Here is a 25,299-nt window from a genome sequence, read left to right on the forward strand (position 1 = left end):
GGTTGCGAAACCCAAGGTTTTCCACAACAGAGTAAGGCCGTAGGTCCTTCGCTATGAAAGTTGCCACAGCTTTGGTTATTCTCTTCCCTTTTTCAGAGTTGGGTGGCAAAGTTGACAGCATTGCATCAATTCTTGGCTGATGAGCTTCAGCTAGTCTTGTTATTTCCTTGGCAGTGGCACTGGCGACAGCGGCAGGGGTTAGCATCTCAGAGTGAAAACGTCTAACGTGATTTCTCAAGTTAGTAGTATTCCCTAGGTATTTAATTTTTGTGTGACAGGCTTTACAAACCGCGTGTGTCTTGTCCAATTCGTGCTTTCCAGTATGTTCATAAAATCCAAAATGTGCCCAGATGCTTGCTTTTAAAATGCTAGGTGCATTTTTTATCTCTCTATCTTTTTTGTCTCCCTCTGTCATTTTAGCATGACATGTACATATGTGACGGATGATGTTGTTGTCAACGTCAAACTCTGTCAGTGTTAAAAAAAAAAGAAAATACACTAAGTTCCAGTTGTCAAAATGTCAAGCCGCAAATGTAAAATCAACAAGTACTAGTAACTTCAACTACTTTGCCAATGCCATACATTTTGCGAACATAAATTTTAAAACAAATTGCATTGTGATAATTGCAGGGGACATCACTCACTCACTGACACAGTTACTGTAATATATTACACACTTAAAGGTGCAAAAACCCAAACATTTACTTTCATGATTCAGATAGAGAATACAATTTTAAATAAACATCATAACTAACTCTTCTATTATTTAATTTGCTTCATACTTCTCAGATATCGTTTGTTGATGACATATTAGCAATGCATTGCACAGCACACACATTACTTACTATAAGTATATAATACTTTGTGCACAAGGAGGAGGCTATGCATTTCAACAAAGGATAAGCAAATTATATAATAGGGAAAGTTGTTTAAAATTGCATGCACTTTCTTGAATTAATATATTATTAAAATATTAGAACTTCAGACCAGGCCATCCATCCATGTGAAAAACATGTAGATAATAGATACAGATTAGACTAATAGAGACATTATTAGACAATAATAGTATACTATATTTATTTATAATACATTTTTTATATATGCAATATTATTCAATAATGCAGCAATTAATTATGCAGCAGCCTGAGCCTCAGTCAGCTCAGCATACTACGTTAAGTAAATAAGGCAAGTATTTAATTGTTACCCCTTATTGTGTAATAAATGTGATTGTGTACCCCTTATTGATTTGCTCTTACCTATTGGCAAGTAGTAGGCAGTTGAGGCAATAGGCAGGCATGGCAATGGCAATTATGGCATGGCATTGGCAAAATGTACAACGTTTTGGTAACTATTAACTAAACAAACAGTTAGTTAGTCTAATTCTCACCATAGGTCTCCTCCTCTGTCTCCCACAAAATAAAAATGAGCCCGCCGTGTAGCTGTAGTATACCGCCGTGTACCATCATCAATCTCAGGCAACAAACTCCTGCTTTGCTGCTTTGCTCCTACTGCGTAACTTCGGCACTTCAAGAGACCGCCCATGAGCGCCCATGTTGCTTTATTGGGTGACGTGACGTCAGTGACGTCAAAACGATGTACCGCGCACTTTCGCGCACTTTCTTTTACGTTTCCTGGAGGCTGGTCACGTGGGTAACGTTAATCGATTATCGCGTCTCAGCGCATCGATGCAGAATCGTTTCATGCCGCATCGCGATGCATCGTCAAAACGATTATTTTTGACAGGCCTATATAATACTGAAGAAAAACTGTCTGTTGAAGAACGTCCGTTATATCCCCCCCAAACCAAAGGATAAATAAAACTATGTGCAGGGTCAGCACACCTAGATCATGCTGCCTGGAATGGTGCAGGCTATGAGCAGCTCAGAGTACAAATGTAGATCATTAACACTTTGTAGCCGTTAGTGTTTTTTTGTGCCGCTAATGACCGCTGCCTTCTTCCAACCGTATCCGTGATGGGTCTGTAAATTTGGCGGTTAGTAGGTAGAAGAGAGCAGGTCCTGGTACTAGAGCCAGAAGAGGCAAGTCCTGATCAAATTTATCTGCTCTTGAGATGGAGATGATGCCATATGCATGAAGCAACCAGTGGCTGAACAGAACAACCAGACGTTTTTTCCTTACACGTAGATCCTTGAAAGACTGAGAAAAAATGAAGAAATACCAGAACTGTAAGCAACTAAGAAAGTCTTAAATTAAGAAATACGTTTAGATAACTAAAAATGTAAAAATGTGAGACATCAAAACATAAATATTGATTACCAAATAGGATTCACTTATATTAAAACCACTAAGTGTTCTTTTCTAGCTGCTACTATTAGTTGTTTAAATGTAAATTTTCTATAGAACTGGACTGTAAAGGCAAGAATTCATATTGGTTTGGGTTCCAGTCTTTTTACCAAATACCCAAGTAAATCCTAGAAATAAGTGTGTGGTTTTTTTAAATGTATTTATTTTTGTTTCAAGACTATTCACATCTCTGATTTGAGGTTTTGATATATCAGGGATTTAATTTTTTATTTTTTTTTGCTCTGAACAAAATATTAAAACTTCTAAGAAACAGAGGGATTGTATGATTTTCAAATAGGTTCTCACGAGGATTTTAAGTGATCTTCAGTAAAGTATAAGATTAATATAGAAAACAAACTGACAGATAATAGATTTGGTATTGATGAGGACTGCCCAATATATTTGAACAAGTTAAACAATATAATGAAATTATTAAATTATTATTTTTTTATTGAACATTTATATATTTAACATTTTGAAAACTATTAATTTGAATCAGAAATTATTAAAATGATTGAATTTAATAAGTTTAATAGTGTGATTTGAGTTATATTTTTTACCTTATTATTTTTTTATTAAAGGGACACTAAAACCAATTTTTTTCTTTCACGATTCTAATAGAGCAGCAATTTTAAGCAACTTCCTAACTCCTATTATCAATGTTTCTTCGTTCTCTTGCAATCTTTATTTTAAAAGCAGGAATGTAAAGCTTAGGAGCCAGCCCATTTTAGGTTCAGCACCCTGGATAGTGATTGCTTATTGGTAACTACATTCAGCCAACCAATAAGCAATCGTAACCCAGGTTCTGAACCAAAAAATGGGAAGGCCCCTGAGCTTTACATTCCTGCTTTTTAAATAAAGATAGCAAAAGAACAAAGAAACATTGATAATAGGAGTAAATTAGAAAGTTGCTTAAAGGGACATTATACACTCTTTTTTTTCCATAAATGTTTTGTAGATGATCTATTTATATAGCCCATAAAGTTTTTGTTTTTTTAATTAAATGTATAGTTTTGCTTATTTTTAAATAACATTGCTCTGATTTTCATACCCCTAACCAAGCCCCAAAGTTTTAGGAGAATACCGACGTATACCTACTCCAGCTTGCTCCTGTTTGTGTAAAGGGTCTTTTCATATGCAAAGGAAGGGGGAGGGGAGGAGTGTCTGCTATTTCCCACTTGCAGTGGGTGTTCCAGCTAACCTTTTAAACAGAGCTAAACTGAGAGCTTCTAAGTAAGTTTTTAAACTGTTTTATACTGGATTTTTATATCAGTATCTGTGCATCTTATTCTTTATAGTAGCGTCTATTACATGCAGTTATATGAAAATGAGTGTATACTGTCCCTTTAAGCTGCTCTATCTGAATCATTAAAGAAAAACATTTGGATTTAGTATCCCTTTAACATGTAAGCAAATGCAAAAACTTTCAAGTTGAAAACCCCCATGAATGATTTTTACCAACTGACTAGAATACCAATGAAGAATGAGGCCATGTGTAGGTTGTTTACATTGGTTGAATGCATTTGAAAGGGTTGACAAATGTATTGGAATGAGTTTGAATTAAATACAATATATGATTACACCCGGATTCTCTTACCTCTATCTCAGAAGCAGACATATAAACAGCCAGGGTGATTAGGGATAATACCAGAATTATATAAGGGAAGGCATAATCTATAAGAAGAAAAAGACAATTTCAACCTGAGAAAGTCAATCCTGCTATAGTTTATTTTCTAAAAGTATAATATTTTTTCATGCTTACCACTTTTGTGGCCTATAATTACATTTCTTTCATAATTGAATCAGAGAATATAATTTTAAACAACTTTCCCAGTAACATCTATTAGCTAATTTGCATCATTATTTTTATATCCTTTGTTGAAAAGCATACCTAGGTAGACTCAGGAGCAGCAATGCACTACTGGGAGGTAGCTGCTGATTGGTGGCCGCACTTATATGCCTTTTGTCAATGGCTCACATGCTATGATCAGCTAGCTCCCAGTAGTGATTTGCTGCTCCTTTAACAAAGGATACCAATAGAATAAAGCAAATTTAAAAATAGAAGTAAATTGTGAGGTTGTTTAAAGGAACATTAATCACTTTGGTAATATAAAATGATAAATCGTATCTATATATATATATATATATATATATATATATATATATATATATATATATATATATATATATATATATATAAAAATGCAATATACGTTCATTATTTATTTTGTCCCCATTTCCTGTAATTCCATTCTGAAATTGTGAGCTTTTCAGTTCCTGTTAGAAATGCAAGTGCAGAACACTGTTATATCCCACACAGTCATTGGCTGCACACTCTTGTGACCTATTTATAACTGTTTTTAATTGGCCGCAGCAGAGAAGGTAACCTAAGTTACAACATGGCAGCTCCCATTGTTTTTATAGGCACTTATTACACTTATTTTGTCAATATTTGAACAACTAATGAAACTTTAAAAAAATACTTCTACATGTTATACTCAGACTAATCTTTTCTTTGAATGCATCATTTTGTCTAGCATTTATATAGAGTTTTATGTCCCTGTATGATTTATCCTGAATAATAAACAAAAAACAAATGTTGGTTTTAATTTCCATATATTCAAAAAATTGTCCCGTGTAAACAAGAAGTTATGTCACTGGCTGCTCCCATTTGATACAGAATGTATTCAGTCTTATTCAAGGTGTTTTCTGGGGTATTTTGATGTTGGTACTAAATTTAAATCAGTATCTGAATCAAAACATTATTAAAAATGCTCCTCATCTTGTGTTTCAGAACATTAGTTTTGCAATTTTAGAGTCAAATTAACAAACGAAGAATAAGATATGTTTACTTTTGTTACTAAAAGCACAACGCATCTTTGGCATATTCAAATATTTTTCTCTTCTATTCAGTTACAGAAACTTCTGGTCGTGGCTCTTCCCATCATCTCATAAAGAAAACACCAGTGCCTGCGAAATCCTAACATCTGGAGCCGTGCCAGAGATGCATAAGCACCAGTGTTCCCTCTTTTTAAACTGCTTGCCTTAATGTAGCCACCAATCAGCAAGCGCTACCCAGGGTGCTGAACCAAAAATGGTCTCCTAAGCTTTACATTTCTGCTTTTAAAAATAAAGATACCAAGAGAATGAAGAAAAATTTAGAATATGAGTAAATTAGTAAGTTGCTTAAAATTGCATGATCTATCTGAATCACAAAAAAACCCCACAAAATTTATGCTTACCTGATAAATGTATTTCTGGAGAGTCCACAACGTCATTCCAATTACTAGTAGGACATTCAACTGCTGAGGAGGCAAAGACCACCCAGCAAAGCTGTTAAGTGTAAATTCCCTTACCCATAATCCCCAGTCATTTAGCCGAAGGAAAATGGAAAAAGAAGAAACACAAAAGGTATAGAGGTGACTGAGGTTTACTCAAAAGCTGCCGAATTATAATTTAAAAAAAAAGAGAGCGGGGTTGTGGACTCTCCATGCCTGAAAATAAATAAAATGTATCAGGTAAGCATACATTTTGTTTTCTTTCTTTCCTATGGCATGGAGAGTCCACAGCGTCATTCCAATTACTAGTGGGAAACAATACTAAAGCTAGAGTACACGGAATTAAAAGGGAGGGAGAACAAGGCAGGAGGACCTAAACCGAAGGCACCACAGCTTGAAGAACCTTTCTCCCAAAAGAGGCCTCAGTTGAAGCAAAAGTATAAAATTTGTAGAATTTGGAAAAAGTATGTAGAGAGGACCATGTTGCCGCCTTGCAAATCTGTTCCACAGAAGCTTTATTTTTGAAAGCCCAAAATGAGGAGACAGCTCTAGTGGAATGAGCCATAATTCTCTCAGAAGGCTGCTGTGCAGCTGTCTCATAAGCAAAAGAAATCATACTTCTTAACCAGAGGTGAAGAAAAAGAACACCCTGGGAAAGGGGTAGTAGAAGTGGCATTCTGACCCTTAAGCTTTCCAGAGAAAACCACAAACAGGACAGAAGATTGGCCGAAAATCTTTAGTAGCTTGTAGGTAAAATTTTAAAGCATGCACAACATCCAGGTTATGCAAAAGACGTTCCTTATGAGTAGAAGGATTAGGACAAAAAGAAGGAACAACAATTTCCTGATTAATGTTTCGATTCAACACCACCTTAGGGAGAAACCCCAATTTAGTATGAAGGACCGCTTTATCTGCATGAAAAATAAAGGTATGGGGAATCACACTGCAGAGCTGAAAGCTCAGAAACTCTGCGAGCGGATGAAATAGCAAGGAGAAACAAAACCTTCCAAGATAACAATTTTATATCAGCAACATGCATCAGCTCAAACGGAGCCTGCTGCAAAACTTAAGAACCAGGTTAAGACTCCAAGGAGGAGCAACAGGTTTGAACACAGGCCTGATTCTGACCAGGGCCTGAACAAAAGCTTGAACACTTGGTAAATCTGCCAGACATTTGTGCAAAAGAATAGACAGTGAATAAATCTGACCCTTCAGAGTACTGACTGACTAACCTTTCTCCAGGCCATCCTGAAGAAAAGATAAAATTCGGGTAATCCTCACTGACTCCAGGAGAAACCCTTAGCTTTGCACCAAAAAAGGTATTTACGCCATACCTTATGGTAAATCTTGCAAGTAACAGATTTACGAGCCTGAAGCATAGTATCAATGACCGCTTCCGAAAAACCACATCTAGACAGGACTAAGCATTCAATCTCCAAGCAGTCAGCTTCAGAGAATCTAGATTTGGATGGAGGAATGGACCCTGAATTAGAAGGTCCTTCCTCAGAGGTAACCTTAAAGGTGGAAGAGATGACATCTTCACCAGATCCGCGAATCAGATCCTGCGAGGCCAGGCAGAAGCTATTAAAATCACAGATGCTCTCTCTTGTTTGATACGAGCAATGACTCGTGGAAGGAGAGCAAACGGAGGAAACAGGTATGCCGGAATCACCAGAGCATCTATCAGAGCGGCCTGAGGATCTCTTGACCTTGATCCGTACTTTAGAAGCTTGGCTTTTTAACGAGACGCCATCAGATCCAACTCCGGAATCCCCCACCTGAGGGTTATCCTTGAGAACACTTCTGGATGGAGAGCCCACTCCACGGGATGAAAAGTCTGTCTGCTCAGAAAATCCGCCTCCCAATTGTCCACTCCTGGAATGTGGATAGCAGATAGGAGACAATCGTGAGCTTCTGCCCACTGCTGAATGCGAGTCACCTCCTTCATGGCCAAGGAACTCAGAGTTCCTCCCTGGTGGTTGATGTAAGCCACTGAGGTGATGTTGTCCGACTAGAATCTGATAAACCGGACTAAGGATAATTGAGGCCAAGCTGTCAAGGCATTGAAGATTGCTCTCAACTCCAAGATGTTTATGGGAAGTGAAGACTCTTCCTGAGACCACAGGAACTGAGCTTTTAGAGAACCCCAAACAGCTCCCCAGCCTAACAAGCTGGCTAACGTAGTCACAATGACCCAGGAAGGTCTCAGGAAGCAAGTGCCCTGAGACAGATGTTCCTATGAAATCCACCACGAGAGAGAGTCTCTTGTTAGGGGATCCAGATTTATCCTCTGCGATAAATCTGAATGGTCTCCATTCCATTGACTGACCATGCAAAGCCACAGCGGTCGCAGATGGAACTGAGCAAAAGAAATGATGTCCATGGAAGCCACCATCAGACCAATCACCTCCATGCATTGAGCCACTGATGGACGAATAGCAGACTGGAGAGAAAGGCAAGAAACAAGAAGTTTGGATTTTCTGACATCCGTCAGGAAAATCTTCATGGACAGGGAATCTATGATTGTCCCTAGGACGCACACTCTTGTAGCTGGAACTAGAGAACTATTTTCCAGATTCACTTTCCACCCGTGGGAACATAGAAAAGACAACATCTCTGTATGAGATTTTGCTAGTTGAAAAGATGACACCTGAACCAAGATGTCGTCTAGATAAGGCGCCACAGAAATTCCCTGGGATCTGATCACTGCCAATAGAGTTCCTAGAACCTTTGTGAATATTCTGGGAGCTGTGGCAAGACAAAATGGAAGTGCAACAAACTAGAAAATAATGATGATCCCTGAGAATGGGAACGTGTAAATACACGTCCTTCAGGTCTATAGTCACCATGAACTGACCTTCTTGAACCAATGGAAGAATGGAACGAATAGTTTCCATCTTGAAGGATGGAACCCCGAGGAATTTGTTGAGACACTTTAGGTCTAGGATGGGACGGAAAGTTCCCTCTCGCACATCTTCCATTGACAAAGGCAAAGAGAATGACTGGGGATTATGGGTAAGGGAAGTTACACTTAACAGCTTTGCTGGGGTGCTCTTTGCCTCCTCCTGCTGGCCAGGAGTTGAATATCCCACTAGTTATTGGAATGACGTTGTGGATTCGCCATGCCATAGGAAAGAAATTGGGTTTCATCTCTTTTAATTTACAAAATAGCTTTTAAAGTGATAGTAAACTTTCCCCTTTGTATAAACAGATCTGAAATGATAGTGATATTTTAGATGGAGTTTAATTCATCAGTTGTAATAAAGATGCGCTTTAACGTACTTTTTAATATAGCGATGAAACTAAAATACCCTATGCTCCGGTCGCCCACTTCAAACGTTTTTTCTTTTTTGTGAGCTGTTCTCCAATTGTTGCTATAGCTACAAAAAAAATGGTGCGAGTATGTATGGTTCAAACCGGTAGCTCACAAAAAAAAAGCTTCTGAAGTGGGCTGCCGGAGCGCAGGGTAATTGAATTTCCGTGCTACATTAAAAAGTAAATTAAAGCACATCTTCATTACAACTGATGAATTAAACTCTAAAATACCGCTAACATTACAGGTCTGTTTATACAAAGGGGAAACTTTACCATCACTTTCAGTCTTACACCAAATGTTTCTGCATCATAGCAGTCTATGCTGATAATGATGTTGGATAGTTTATATCAATAAAACCCAAAAATGTTGCATAAAAACAAAAACAACAACCTCCCCACACAATCGTTCAAAAACCGTCCTGCAGGTGTGTGCGTTAATACATATTCTCTGTCTGTTTCATCAAAACGTGCAATATTAATGTTACACAAATGTGAATCTTTGTAAGTCCAAAGGTAATGCACAATGTTGCTTGTAAAGCGCTTCATCCACCTGCAAAAGTTCACAAAGATTGGTTCAGTAGATTTGGCTGTTTAGAAATGTTATATTCCTATTCAAAAACTTTGAGTTTGACTTGTATAAAACTAAACTTATTTCATTCAAATTATTCATCTTTTTAAAAATTAAAAGTGTGTGACAAAACAGGATTTAATATGTTTTATACAGTTGTATGCAAAAATGTAGGCACCCCTGACAATTTCCATGATTTTCATTTATAAATAACTGGGCGTTTGGATCAGCAATTTTATTTTGATCTATCAAATAACTGAAGGACACAGTAATATTTCAGTAGTTAAATTAGGTTTATTGGATTAACAGAAAATGTGTAATATGCATCAAAATTAAATTAGGTGCATAAATTTGGGCACCCCAACAGAAATATCGCAATAATATTTAGTAGAGCCTCCTTTAGCAGAAATAACAGCCTCTAGACGCTCCCTATAGCCTGTGATGAGTGTCTGGATTCTGGATGAAGGTATTTTGGACCATTCCTCCTTGCAATACATCTCCAGTTCAGTTAGGTTTGATGGTTGCCGAGCATGGACAGCCCGCTTCAAATCACCCCACAGATTTTTAATGATATTCAGGTCTGGGGACTGGGATAGCAATTCCAGAACATTGTACTTGTTCCTCTGCATAAATGACAGAGTAGATTTTGAGCAGTGTTTTGGGTCGTTGTCTTGTTGAAATATCCAACTCCGGCGTGACTTCAACTTTGTGACTGATTCCTCAACATTATTCTCAAGTATCTGCTAATATTGAGTGGAATCCATGAGACCCTCAACTTTAACAAGATTCCCAGTACCGGCACTTGCCACACAGCCCACAGCATGATGGAACATCCACCAAATTTTACTGTGGCTAGCAAGTGTTTGTCTTGGAGCGCTGTGTTCTTTTGCCGCCATGCATAACGCCCCTTGTTATGACCAAATAACTCAATCTTTGTTTCATCAGTCCACAGCACCTTCTTCCAAAATGAAGCTGGCATGTCCAAATGTGCGTTTGCATACCTCAAGCGACTCTGTTTGTGGTGTGTGTGCAGAAAAGGCTTCTTCCGCATAACTCTCCCATACGCTGAATTGTTGAACGATGCACAGTGACACCATCTGCAGCAAGATGATGTTGTAGGTCTTTGGGCTGTTTTTGACCGTTCTAACCATCCTTTGCCTCTCTGATATTTTACTTCTGGCCTTAACAAGAACTGTCTTCCATTTCCTCACTATGTTCCTCACAGTGGACACTGACAGCTTAAATCTCTGCAATAGCTTTTTGTAGCCTTCCCCTAAACCATAATGTTGAACAATCTTTGCTTTCAGGTCATTTAAGAGTTGTTTTGAGGCCTCCATGTTGCCACTCTTCAGAGGCGAGTCAAAGAGAACAACAACTTGCAATTGGCCACCTTAAATACCTTTTCTCATGATTGGATGCACCTGTCTATGAAGTTCAAGGCTTAATGGGCTCACCAAACCAATTGTGTGTTCCAATTAATCAGTGCTAGGTAGTTACAGGTATTCAAATCAACAAAATGACAATGGTGCCCAAACTTATGCACCTGTCTAATTTCGTTTTGATGCATATTGCACATTTTCTGTTAAATCCAATAAACCTCATTTCACTACTGAAATATTATTGTGTCCTTCAGTTATTTGATAGATAAAAATGAAATTGCTGATCCAAACACCCAATTATTTATAAATGAAAATCATGGAGATTGTCAGGGGTGCCTAAACTTTTGCATACGACTGTACATTTGTAGAGTACCAATTCATTTGTTTATTAAGCATTGCATTATATTAAGATTAAAAAATGAAACAAGGAAATATATTTGTTCAGTTATGTTATAATCACATGTCCATTGCAACTTACAAAGCAGACCACCTCCGACAGCCTGGGTCACAGTTAGAATAGGAAAGAAATACAGAGCTGCGTAGATGCTTTTAAACCGGTCTGTTTTCCCCAGGCCACATGCAATCTTCTTAATCAAGAGAGGTCTGAGGATCATCATTAGTACCAAGGCAAAGGCGTAGTATATAAAGACAATAGTGTACCTGCGAATAGATAAACATATCCTGTTGTGAGAGACCAATCCATTTGTAACGCAAGCGCATCATTATAATGTGATTTCTCTTGTTAAGTGTATCCAGTCCACGGATCATCCATTACTTATGGGATATTCTCCTCCCCAACAGGACGTTGCAAGAGGATCACCCACAGCAGAGCTGTTATATAGCTCCTCCCCTCACTGTCATATCCAGTCATTCTCTTGCAACTCTCAACAAAGATGGATGTAGTAAGAGGAGTGTGGTGTATTATAGTTAGTTTTTAACTTCAATCAAAAGTTTGTTATTTTAAAATGGTACCGGAGTGTACTGTTTTATCAAAGGCAGCATTAGAAGAAGAATCTGCCTGTGATTTCTATGATCTTAGCAGAAGTAACTAAGATCCATTGCTGTTCTCACATATTCTGAGGAGTGAGGTAACTTCAGAGAGGGAATGGCGTGCAGGTTTTCCTGCAATAAGGTATGTGCAGTAAACATATTTCTAGGGATGGAACTTGCTAGAAAAATGCTGCTGATACCGGATTAATGTAAGTTAAGCCTAAATGCAGTGATTTAATAGCGACTGGTATCAGGCTTATTAACAGAGATACATACTCTTATAAAAGTGTAATATAAAACATTTGCTGGCATGTTAATCGTTTTTATATATTTTTGGTGACAAAACTTATTGGGGCCTAGTTTTTTCTCCACATGGCTGGCTTGAATTTTGCCTAGAAACAGTTTCCTGAGGTTTTCCACTGTTATAATATGAGTGGGAGGGACCTATTTTAGCGCTTTTCTGCGCAGCTAAAATTACAGACAGAGACATTCAGCTTCCTTCTGCTTGATACAGGACATCTCTGAAGGGCTCTAAAGGCTTCAAAAGTCGTGTTTGAGGAGGGTAACAACCACAGTAGACTGTGGCGGTTGTTGTGACTGTGTTTAAAAACGTTTTTTTGTCATTTATTATTCCGTTTTTGGTATTAAGGGGTTAATCATCCATTTGCAAGTGGGTGCAATGCTCTGCTAACTTGTTACATACACTGTAAAAATTTCGTTAGTGTAACTGCCTTTTCTCACTGTTATTTCAAATTTTGCAAAATTTGTTTCTCTTAAAGGCACAGTAACGTTTTTTATATTGCTTGTTAACTTGGTTTAAAGTGTTTTCCAAGCTTGCTAGTCCCATTGCTAGTCTGTACAAACATGTCTGACACAGAGGAAACTACTTGTTCATTATGTTTAAAAGCCATGGTGGAGCCCCATAGGAGAATGTGTACTAAATGTATTGATTTCACCTTAAACAGTAAAAATCAGTCTTTATCTATAAAAGAATTGTCACCAGAGGGGTCTGTCGAGGGGGAAGTTATGCCGACTAACTCTCCCCACGTGTCGGACCCTTCGCCTCCCGCTCGAGGGATGCACGCTAATATGGCGCCAAGTACATCAGGGATGCCCATAGCGATTACTTTGCAGGACATGGCTGCAATCATGAATAATACCCTGTCACAGGTATTAGCCAGATTCCTGAAATAAGAGGCAAGCGCGATAGCTCTGGGGTTAGACGAGATACAGAGCGCGTAGATGCTGTAAGAGCCATGTCTGATACTGCGTCACAATATGCAGAACCTGAGGACGGAGAGCTTCAGTCTGTGGGTGACGTCTCTGAATCGGGGACACCTGATTCAGAGATTTCTAATTTTAAATTTAAGCTTGAGAACCTCCGTACATTGCTTGGGGAGGTATTAGCTGCTCTGAACGACTGTGACACAATTGCAGTGCCAGAGAAATTGTGTAGGCTGGATAAGTACTATGCAGTGCCGGCGAGCACTGATGTTTTTCCAATACCTAAAAGGCTTACAGAAATCATTAGTAAGGAGTGGGATAGACCCGGTGTACCCTTTTCCCCACCTCCTATATTTAGAAAAATGTTTCCAATAGATGCCACTACACGGGACTTATGGCAGACAGTCCCTAAGGTGGAGGGAGCAGTTTCTACTTTAGCAAAGCGTACCACTATCCCTGTCGAGGACAGTTGTGCTTTTTCATATCCAATGGATAAAAAATTAGAGGGTTACCTTAAGAAAATGTTTATTCAACAAGGTTTTATTTTACAGCCCCTTGCATGCATTGCGCCTGTCACTGCTGAGGCGGCGTTCTGGTTTGAGGACCTGGAAGAGGCCATCCATACAGCTCCATTGACTGAAATTATTGACAAGCTTAGAACACTTAAGCTAGCTAACTCTTTTATTTCTGATGCCGTTGTTCATTTGACTAAACTAACGGCTAAAAATTCCGGATTCGCCATCCAGGCACGCAGGGCGCTATGGCTTAAATCCTGGTCAGCTGATGTGACTTCGAAGTCTAAATTACTCAACATTCCTTTCAAGGGGCAGACCTTATTCGGGCCTGGTTTGAAGGAAATTATTGCTGACATTACTGGAGGTAAGGGTCATACCCTTCCTCAGGACAGGGCCAAATCAAAGGCCAAACAGTCTAATTTTAGTGCCTTTCGAAACTTCAAGGCAGGTGCAACATCAACTCACTCTACCTCAAGACAAGAGGGAACTTTTGCTCAATCTAAGCAGGCCTGGAAACCTACACAGGCCTGGAACAAGGGCAAGCAGGCCAGAAAGCCTGCTGCTGCCTCCGAGACAGCATGAAGGAGCGGCCCCCTATCCGACAACGGATCTAGTATGGGGCAGACTCTCTCTCTTCGCCCAGGCGTGGGCAAGAGATGTTCAGGATCCCTGGGCGTTGGAGATCATATCTCAGGGATATCTTCTGGACTTCAAAGCTTCTCCCCCACAAGGGAGATTTCACCTTTCAAGATTATCTGCGAACCAGATAAAGAAAGAGGCATTTCTAAGCTGCGTGCAAGACCTCCTTGTAATGGGAGTGATCCATCCAGTTCCGCGGACGGAGCAAGGACAGGGATTTTATTCAAATCTGTTTGTGGTTCCCAAAAAAGAGGGAACCTTCAGACCAATTTTGGATTTAAAGATCCTAAACAAATTCCTCAGAGTTCCATCATTCAAGATGGAAACTATTCAAACCATCCTACCCATGATCCATGAGGGTCAGTTCATGACCACAGTGGACTTAAAGGATGCTTACCTTCACATTCCGATTCACAAGAATCATCATCGGTTCCTGAGGTTTGCCTTTCTAGACAGGCATTACCAGTTTGTAGCTCTCCCATTCGGGTTGGCTACAGCCCCAAGAATTTTTACAAAGGTTCTGGGCTCACTCCTGGCGGTTCTAGGGCCGCGAGGCATAGCGGTGGCTCCCTATCTAGACGACATCCTGATACAGGCGTCAAGCTTTCAAATTGCCAAGTCTCATACAGAGATAGTCCTGGCATTTCTGAGGTCGCATGGGTGGAAAGTGAACGAAGAAAAGAGTTCTCTATCCCCTCTCACAAGGGTTTCCTTCCTAGGGACTCTGATAGATTCTATAGAAATGAAAATTTACGGAGTCCAGGTTATCAAAACTTGTAAATGCTTGCCGTGTTCTTCACTCCATTCCGCGCCCCACGGTGGCTCAGTGCATGGAAGCAATCGGCTTAATGGTGGCGGCGATGGACATAGTGCCATTTGCGCGCCTGCATCTCAGACCGCTGCAATTATGCATGCTCAGCCAGTGGAATGGGGATTACAAAGATTTGTCCCCTCTACTAAATCTGGACCAGGAAACCAGAGCTTCTCTTCTCTGGTGGTTATCTCGGATCCATCTGTCCAAAGGTATGACCTTTCGCAGGCCAGATTGGACCATTGTAACAACAGACGCCAGCCTTCTAGGTTGGGGTGCAGTCTGGAACTCCCTGAAGGCTCAGGGCTCATGGACTCAGGAGGAGAAACTCCTTCCAATAAATATTCTGGAGTTAAGAGCAATATTCAATGCTCTTCTGGCTTGGCCTCAGTTAGCAAAACTGAGGTTCATCAGATTTCAGTCGGACAACATCACGACTGTGGCTTACATCAACCATCAAGGGGGGACCAGGAGTTCCCTAGCGATGTCAGAAGTCTCCAAGATAATTCGCTGGGCAGAGACTCCCTCTTGCCACCTGTCAGCAATCCATATCCCAGGGGTAGAGAACTGGGAGGCGGATTTTCTAAGTCGTCAGACTTTTCATCCGGGGGAGTGGGAACTCCATCCGGAGGTGTTTGCTCAATTGGTTCTCCGTTGGGGCAAACCAGAACTGGATCTCATGGCGTCTCGCCAGAACACCAAGCTTCCTTGTTACGGATCCAGGTCCAGGGACCCAGAAGCGGCACTGATAGATGCTCTAGCAGCGCCTTGGTTCTTCAACCTGGCTTATGTGTTTCCACCGTTTCCTCTGCTCCCTCGTCTGATTGCCAAAATCAGACAGGAGAGAGCTTCAGGGATAATGACAGCGCCTGCGTGGCCACGCAGGACCTGGTATGCAGACCTAGTGGACATGTCATCCTTTCCACCATGGACTCTGCCTCTGAGACAAGACCTTCTAATACAAGGTCCTTTCAATAATCCGAATCTACTTTCTCTGAGACTGACTGCATGGAGATTGAACGCTTGATCCTATCAAAGCGTGGCTTCTTCAAGTCAGTAATTGATACCTTAATACAGGCGCGAAAGCCTGTCACCAGGAAAATTTACCACAAGATATGGCGTAAATATCTTCATTGGTGTGAATCCAAGAATTACTCATGGAGTAGGGTTAGGATTCCTAGAATATTGTCCTTTCTCCAAGAGGGTTTGGATAAAGCATTATCAGCTAGTTCCTTAAAGGGACAGATTTCTGCTCTGTCTATTCTTTTACACAAGCGTCTGGCAGACGTTCCAGACGTTCAGGCATTTTGTCAGGCTTTAGTTAGAATTAAGCCTGTGTTTAAACCTGTTGCTCCCCCATGGAGCTTAAACTTAGTTCTTAAAGTTCTTCAAGGAGTTCCGTTTGAAACCCTTCATTCTATTGATATCAAACTTCTATCATGGAAAGTTCTTTTTCTGATGGCTATTTCCTCGGCTCGAAGAGTCTCGGAGTTATCTGCCTTATATTGTGATTCTCCTTATCTGATCTTTCATTCAGATAAAGTAGTTCTGCGTACAAATCCTGGGTTTTTACCTAAGGTGGTTTCTAACAAGAATATCAATCAAGAGATTGTTGTTCCGTCATTATGCCCTAATCCTTCATCAAAGAAGGAACATCTTTTGCATAATCTAGACGTAGTCCGTGCATTGAAGTTTTACTTGCAGGCTACTAAAGATTTTCGTCAAACATCTAACCTGTTTGTTGTTTACTCTGGACAGAGGAGAGGTCAAAAGGCCTCGGCAACCTCTCTGTCTTTTTGGCTTCGGAGTATAATCCGTTTAGCGTATGAGACTGCTGGACAGCAGCCCCCTGAAAGAATTACAGCTCATTCTACTAGAGCTGTGGCTTCCACCTGGGCCTTTAAAAATGAGGCCTCTGTTGAACAGATTTGCAAGGCTGCAACTTGGTCTTTGCTTCATACCTTTTCAAAATTTTACAAATTTGATACTTTTGCTTCTTCGGAGGCTGTTTTTGGGAGAAAGGTTCTTCAGGCAGTGGTTCCTTCCGTTTGAGTTCCTGCCTTGTCCCTCCCATCATCCGTGTACTTTAGCTTTGGTATTGGTATCCCATAAGTAATGGATGATCCGTGGACTGGATACACTTAACAAGAGAAAACATAATTTATGCTTACCTGATAAATGTATTTCTCTTGTAGTGTATCCGGTCCACGGCCCGCCCTGTCCTTTTAAGGCAGGTCTAAATTTTAATCAAATTTCAGTCACCACTGCACCCTATGGTTTCTCCTTTCTCGGTTTGTTTCGGTCGAATGACTGGATATGACAGTGAGGGGAGGAGCTATATAACAGCTCTGCTGTGGGTGATCCTCTTGCAACGTCCTGTTGGGGAGGAGAATATCCCATAAGTAATGGATGATTCGTGGACTGGATACACTACAAGAGAAATAAATTTATCAGGTAAGCATAAATTATGTTTTCAATGTACCGAGCATACTGCGATATCTCACCAATATCCCTAGGGATTAATCTGTCATTTTGAATGCTCATAATTTTCCCTTTACAACGCTCTAAAACTAAATTTAAATGACATCAGCTTCATTGTTGTTAACATTTCATATTCCAAAACACAAAATATAAATTAAAACTATAAAAATTTTGTTGTAGGAAAAGGCATCAAGCAAAGAAAATCTGCTCAGTTACATAGCAAATACTTGTCTTCATTCACAATAAGGCAAATCCTACGAACAGTGGTCAGTGCCAGCTCGGTGTCAGCTATTACCCCTCATTAATCAAACTTAAATAAAGGCAAAGTACTCAAAGTGCAGTTTTTAAATCAATTAATTATTTTAAGTTACATTGAAGAAATGTGCTTTTTACATTGCTTGATTCCCTTTAATAAAGATACGTTCACTATATAGATATCACAGACATGTAATACTCACAGCGGATACACTGCTTCCTGTGTACAGTGCAGAGTAGTGACATAGTCTGGGCTCGGATTATAAAGCATCGTATACCAGTCAGACAGCATCTTTACTCTGCAGGAATGGATGTGCAGATATCCGACAGGTTCGCTCACAAGTAACGTGATGAGCACAGCTACAGTGCATTCTACCAAAGCCGTTACATGTTGGAAAAGTGCGCTGGAACTGAAAGTGGAACAGAAATCTGTTAATAGTTTGTACAAAGCAAAAAGTAGTTACAGAATAAAATAGACTCAGAGAAATATGCACAATAAGAGACCAAATAATAGAAGAATGACATATTAATGAGGAGTAGCAAATGCTGAAACTTACATTTTTGCTGTAAATCAGGTATATGTATGTATATACAAACAAATGATATGTATGTATGCATGCATATATATATATATATATATATATATATATATATATATATATATATATATATATATATATATATATATATATATATATATATATATATATACACACACACACACATACATACATATATACACACACACACACATACATACATATATACACACACACACACACATACACACATATATATATATATATATATATATATATACACACTCACATACATACACATACACACGCGCGCACACATACACACACACACACACGTACATATACAGACAGACAGTACAACAAGCTTCCCAGGCATTTTAGCCAGCAGCACTGGCGCAAGTGTTTAGGTGAAATGAAAGCATTCAGGAGCTGATGAAAGCGATTTACCTCTTTTTTCCAGAATACCATTCAATGAAGAACCAATGTAAGATCAGCGGCAGCATGGCCATAAATCCCAGATATAGCCAGTCATAAAGCTCAGGATACTCCATGCACTGGCGACAGATTTTAGCTTCATCTGACCTCTGACCTCTTGGGCACACCTTAAAGAAATGAGCAATCAGATTAGCACAGGAGCTGCCCATGCAGAGCTTGTGTAGTCACTAACAACAAGCTACCTACTGAGTGATTACAGCTCACACGGCTATTGCAGCAAATCCAGGACTTTGGGTACAAACGTGATAATGTCTATATTATATGTAACTCTAATCTAACTTTTTATTATTTTAAAAAATGCTGTTGTAATGCAAAATTAAAATGTTCTAGTTCACAAATTATCCTTAGGATCACATAGGTAACTGTTATATATAAAAAGTTCTACAAAAGAGCTTGGATTCAGGGCATAGCCAGTGAGCCAATCAGGACCAGCATACACAGATAGCTACCAATCACCAGTCACATACTGGTCAGGACAAGCTCAGCATGGCGACTGCTACAGGAGCATAACTATGTGTTCACCTCTTTGCATGGGTTAAACACATATCATATGACTAAAATCCTCCCTTTGCCTACTGCATATGGTTATGCAGCTGTACTGTAAATTAATACAGAATGCTAAGGAGCGGCAACTGAACAATAAATACTCAGAGTTTTTAGGAACACAAGGGCCACTGCAAAGCTTCAGTTTCTTTAGTGATAGAAAGAACACTAATGCTTTCATATCTCTATGCAGAACCAGCCCTAATAGGTCAGAACTAGAGCTTGTAGTGTTGTGAGAGCTGGTGGTGTTGTTGTGAGAGCTGGTGGTGTTGTTGTGAGAGCTGGTGGTGTTGTTGTGAGAGCTGGTGGTGTTGTTGTGAGAGCTGGTGGTGTTGTTGTGAGAGCTGGTGGTGTTGTTGTGAGAGCTGGTGGTGTTGTTGTGAGAGCTGGTGGTGTTGTTGTGAGAGCTGGTGGTGTTGTTGTGAGAGCTGGTGGTGTTGTTGTGAGAGCTGGTGGTGTTGTTGTGAGAGCTGGTGGTGTTGTTGTGAGAGCTGGTGGTGTTGTTGTGAGAGCTGGTGGTGTTGTTGTGAGAGCTGGTGGTGTTGTTGTGAGAGCTGGTGGTGTTGTTGTGAGAGCTGGTGGTGTTGTTGTGAGAGCTGGTGGTGTTGTTGTGAGAGCTGGTGGTGTTGTTGTGAGAGCTGGTGGTGTTGTTGTGAGAGCTGGTGGTGTTGTTGTGAGAGCTTGTGGTGTTGTTGTGAGAGCTTGTGGTGTTGTTGTGAAAGCTTGTGGTGTTGTGAGAGCTGGTGGTGTTGTTGTGAGAGCTTGTGATGTTGTGAGAGCTGGTGGTGTTGTGAGAGCTGGTGGTGTTGTGAGAGCTGGTGGTGTTGTGAGAGCTGGTGGTGTTGTGAGAGCTGGTGGTGTTGTTGTTGTGAGAGCTGGTGGTGTTGTTGTGAGAGCTGGTGGTGTTGTTGTGAGAGCTGGTGTTGTTGTTGTTGTTGTGAGAGCTGGTGGTGTTGTTGTTGTGAGAGCTTGTGGTGTTGTTGTTGTGAGAGCTTGTGGTGTTGTTGTTGTGAGAGCTTGTGTTGTTTACAGGGAGACCGTCTGACCCCCACGTTACTGACAGCCCCAGCTATCTCTCCCCCTGTGTCATGTTATTGGGCAAGAGACTTCACAGGCAGTATTAGAGGGAGGACTTAGCCAATGTTGGATTTGTATTTAAAGGGACATAATACTCATATGCTAAATCACTTGAAACTGATGCAGTATAACTGTAAAAAGCTGACAGGAAATTATCACCTGAGCATCACTATGTAAAAAAGGAAGATATTTTACCTCACAATCTCCTCAGCTCAGCAGAGTAAGTTCTGTGTAAAAAGTTATACTCAGCTGCAGGCAGCTGCAGGTAAAAATAAAAAAAATGAAGAAATGAACAGCAGCCAATCAGCATCATCAGTGCTGAGGTCATGAACTCTTACTGTGATCTCATGAGATTTGACTTAACTCTCATGAGATTTCATAGTAAGCTTCCTTTACCTGATTGGTGAAATAATATGAGAGTGCACGATGCTCATCCCTTCAGATGTCCCAGGACAGACACACTAAAATGCTGCTTAGAAATCCTTTACAATGGGAGGTGGCTACTGAGGAACTTTTGAGGTAAAATATCTTTCTTTTTTACATAGAGATGTTCAGGAGATATTTTCTAGTCAGCTTTTTTGCATCACTTTCAAGTGTTTAAACATTTGGGTATTATGGCCCTTTAACAGCTGTGAGGCCTAGAAAGGATACAGCTGCACTAGGCTAAATTTTATGTGTGGCTGCTCAAGGCTGGCGAAGTTTGGGGCACCCACTGGTGTCTTGGAGGCTATATACCGGAACGTAAGGTGCCAGTGGCTCCCTGGTGCCTGGGTAAGTCAAGCTCTGAGCTAAGGAGTTAAAGGGACACTAAACCCAATTTTTTTCTTTCATGATTCAGATAGAGCATGCAATGCAAACCTTTCTAATTTACTCCTATTATCATTTTTTCTTCGTTCTCTTGCTATCTTTATTTGAAAAAGAAGGCATCTAAGCTATTTTTGGTTCAGACACTGGACAGCACTTGTTTATTGGTGGATGAATGTATCCACCAATCAGCAAGAACAACCCAGGTTGTTCACCAAAAATGGGCCGGCATCTAAACTTACATTCTTGTTTTTTAAATAAAGATACCAAGAGAATTTGATAATATGAGTAAATTAGAAAGTTGCTTAAAAGTGCATGCTCTATCTGAATCACCAAAGAAAAAATTTGGGTCCAGTGTCCCTTTAATAATAACTAAACATTCTTAAAGGGGCAGTATACACCAATTTTCATATAAGTGTATGAAATAGACACTAGTATAAAACATAATATGCACAGATACTGAAATAAAAATCCAGTTTAAAACAATTTAAAGACTTAGTTAAAAGATCCCAGTTTAGCTCTGTTGATGAGGTTAAGCAGGGACACCCACTGAAGGGGGCTAAGAGCAGACCCTCCCCCTGAATATCAAAAGACCCATTATACAAACAGAAGCAGTCTGAAGTCTGTATACATCAGTATACATTTAAGACTGTGGGGTTTGGTTAGTAGTCTGAAAATCAGCACAATGTTATTTAAAAATAAGCAAAACTATACATTTTTACAAAAACACCCCAAGATAGGCTTTATAAATGGATCATCTACAGAACATTTATGCAAAGAAAAATCTAGTGTACAATGTCCTTTTAAAAATACCTATCTGTACGGTACTAAAAGTATGTACAAAAGTCTGAAGGTAGTAAAATATAGCCAGCAAGGACCCTGAGAACACCAAGCTCAATATATCATAAGCAATTGGCATAATATATAAGCACTGCTATATTAACGTAAGTGTTCTCGGGCTCCTTGGTTGCTATTAGTGCTACTTTATAACACACATGGACTATCTAAGCTCCTAAATGAAGATGCTGAATCTTACCAACCTGTATGGCACAAGTATCTTACGCTTGGTATTGCCATCTGCCACCAAACACATAATACAAAGAACAGTTACATTCTCATTTGATGCTTTATTTTAATCCATGTTGTTCTGTGGAAAGCTTGTGAAAATGTTTATTTATATAAAGATCTACCCAATCCAGTCAGAGGAAACTCAGATGTTATAAAGTTCTTACTGTATCTTGGGGCAGCCTAATGGATCCAAACTAAAAGACTGGAATACCATTAGTAAGTAAGCCACAAATAGCGGAGATGAGAATAATACATTTAAGCACTATTTCTTCTAAATTCTAATCTACAACATTGTGTCATAAACCAAAGAATAAAACACACACACAATATGCCTGTGATTCAGACCTGGGAAATATATTTAACTCTATAACCGCTAGAGATAATACAGCGTATATTTGTAGGCTCCAACCATTTGATGGCTCTGTGTTCACTGTCAAATAAGTATAAATATCACTGTTATAAGAACCTATAACTTAATTATAACAGATATTATAAAATGCAGATATCTCACCCCACAATCTCCATAGATTTCAGTCCCATTAAATGCAAGAATGGATTTTCCACAGTAAAGTCCAAAACATGATTTTTGTTTGTCCACTGTTGAAAAAAGACAGTCAGGTATTAAATGAATGTAAACACAACATTATATCAGTGCACCTGATAAACATAGGAGGCCCGTGAGCGTATTCATTTACACATTTAATGCAATCGGATTCCCTTCACACGGCATACAGCTGCTTTCATGCCACACAAGATCATGAACCATAATCTTGAGGCTGGAACGTCACTTGCACCATAAATATTGTAAAGCAAGATGCCAGGTTAGTGGCAATATTGTGGTACTCAGGTCAGCATTAGGGTCACGAATTGTAAGTAAAACAGTGTGTCACAGTGTTAACTGCAGTGAGTGTTACAGTGTCACATTGTATAATTGTTACAAAGAGTGTCACATTATATATGTGTCATACATTTTTATATAACAGTGTATATGTGTCACAGTAAATACATACAGTTGTATGCAAAAGTTTAGGCACCCCTGACAATTTCCATGATTTTCATTTATAAATAATTGGGTGTTTGGATCAGCAATTTCATTTTGATCTATCAAATAACTGAAGGACGCAGTAATATTTCAGTAGTCAAATGAGGTTTATTGGATTAACAGAAAATGTGCAATATGCATCAAAACAAAATTAGACAGGTGCATAAATTTGGGCACCCTTGTCATTTTGTTGATTTGAATACCTGTAACTACCTAGCACTGATTATTTGGAACACACAGTTGGTTTGGTGAGCCTATTAAGCCTTGAACTTCATAGACAAATGCATCCAATCATGAGAAAGGGTATTTAAGGTGGCCAATTGCAAGTCGTCGTTCTCTTTGACTCTCCTCTGAAGAGTAGCAAAATGGGGGTCTCAAAACAACTCTCAAATTACCTGAAAACAACTCTCAAATGACCTGAAAACAAAGATTGTTCAACATTATGGTTTAGTGGAAGGCTACAAAAAGCTATTGCAGAGATTTAAACTGTCAGTGTACACTGTGAGGAACATAGTGAGGAAATGGGAGACCACAGGCACAGTTCTTGTTAAGGCCAGAAGTGGCAGGCCAAGTAAAATATCGGAGAGGCAAAGGATGGTGAAAACGGTCAAAAATAGCCCACAGACAAACTCCAAAGACCTACAACATCATCTTGCTGCAGATGGTGTCACTGTGCATCGTTCAACAATTCAGCGCACTTTGCTCAAGGAGAAGCTGTATGGGAGAGTGATGAGGAAAAAGCCTTTTCTGCACACACGCCACAAACAGAGTTGCTTGAGGTATGCAAACGCACATTTGGACAAGCCAGTTTCATTTTGGAAGAAGGTGCTGTGGACTGATGAAACAAAGATTGAGTTTTTTGGTCATAACAAGGGGTGTTATGCATGGCGGCAAAAGAAGACACCGTTCCAAGACAAACACTTGCTACCTACTGTCAAATTTGGTGGATGTTCCATCATGCTGTGGGGCTGTGGGGCTAGTGCCGGTACTGGGAATCTTGTTAAAATTGGGGGTTGCATGGATTCCACTCAATATCTGCAGATACTTGAGAATAATGTTGAGGAATCAGTCACAAAGTTGAGTTACGCCGGGGCTGGATATTTCAACGAGACAACGACTCAAAACACTGCTCAAAATCTACTCTGACATTTATGCAGAGGAACAAATACAATGTTCTGGAATGGCCATCCCAGTTCCCAGACCTGAATATCATTGAAAATCTGTGGGGTGATTTGAAGCGGGCTGTCCATGCTCGGCAACCATCAAACCTAACTGAACTGGAGATGTTTTGCAAGGAGGAATGGTCCAAAATACCTTCATCCAGAATCCAGACACTCATTACAGGCTATAGGAAGCATCTAGAGGCTGTTATTTCTGCTAAAGGAGGCTCTACTAAATATTGATGCAATATTTCTGTTGGGGTGCCCAAACTAATGCACCTGTCTAATTTTGTTTTGATGCATATTGCACGTTTTCTGTTAATCCAATAAATCTGATTTCACTACTGAAATATTATTGTGTCCTTCAGTTATTTGATGGATCAAAATTAAATTGCTGATTCAAATACCCAATTATTTATAAATGAAAATCATGTTAATTGTCAGGGGTGCCTGAACTTTTGCATACAACTGTATAACATATATGTCACAAGTCTGTGTGTCTGACATTGCATGTGTGTCACACTATAGTATAGTGTAAGTGTACAGCTGTGTGTGTGTCTGACAGTGTATGTGTGTCACACTATAGTATAGTGTAAGTGTACAGCTGTGTGTGTGTGTCTGACAGTGTATGTGTGTCACACTATAGTATAGCCCCAGTGTAAGTGTACAGCTGTGTGTGTCTGACAGTGTATGTGTGTCACACTATAGTATAGCCCCAGTGTAAAGGTGTGTGTGTCTGACATTGCATGTGTGTCACACTATAGTATAGTGTAAGTGTACAGCTGTGTGTGTGTCTGACAGTGTATGTGTGT

At 39.7% G+C, this 25,299-nt stretch overlaps 1 protein-coding gene across 1 annotated transcript in view; it reads right to left on the reverse strand.

The window, feature by feature from the left end:
• Window positions 1-1,758: 1,758 nt before the first annotated feature.
• JKAMP (JNK1/MAPK8 associated membrane protein) overlaps window positions 1,759-25,299 on the reverse strand; it is a 31,247-nt gene continuing 7,706 nt past the window's right edge. Inside the window, exons 2-7 of the mRNA XM_053697305.1 lie at window positions 22,797-22,882; window positions 18,746-18,900; window positions 17,963-18,169; window positions 11,323-11,504; window positions 3,902-3,978; window positions 1,759-2,157 (exon numbers count right to left, since the gene is read on the reverse strand). Of these exons, the coding sequence (XP_053553280.1) occupies window positions 1,939-2,157; window positions 3,902-3,978; window positions 11,323-11,504; window positions 17,963-18,169; window positions 18,746-18,900; window positions 22,797-22,882 (926 nt within the window). The 3' untranslated portion in view covers window positions 1,759-1,938. The remainder of the gene's footprint in view (window positions 2,158-3,901; window positions 3,979-11,322; window positions 11,505-17,962; window positions 18,170-18,745; window positions 18,901-22,796; window positions 22,883-25,299) is intronic.

The sequence above is a fragment of the Bombina bombina genome, chromosome 1, assembly GCF_027579735.1.
Source record: "Bombina bombina isolate aBomBom1 chromosome 1, aBomBom1.pri, whole genome shotgun sequence".
NCBI classification, from domain to species: Eukaryota; Metazoa; Chordata; class Amphibia; order Anura; family Bombinatoridae; genus Bombina; species Bombina bombina.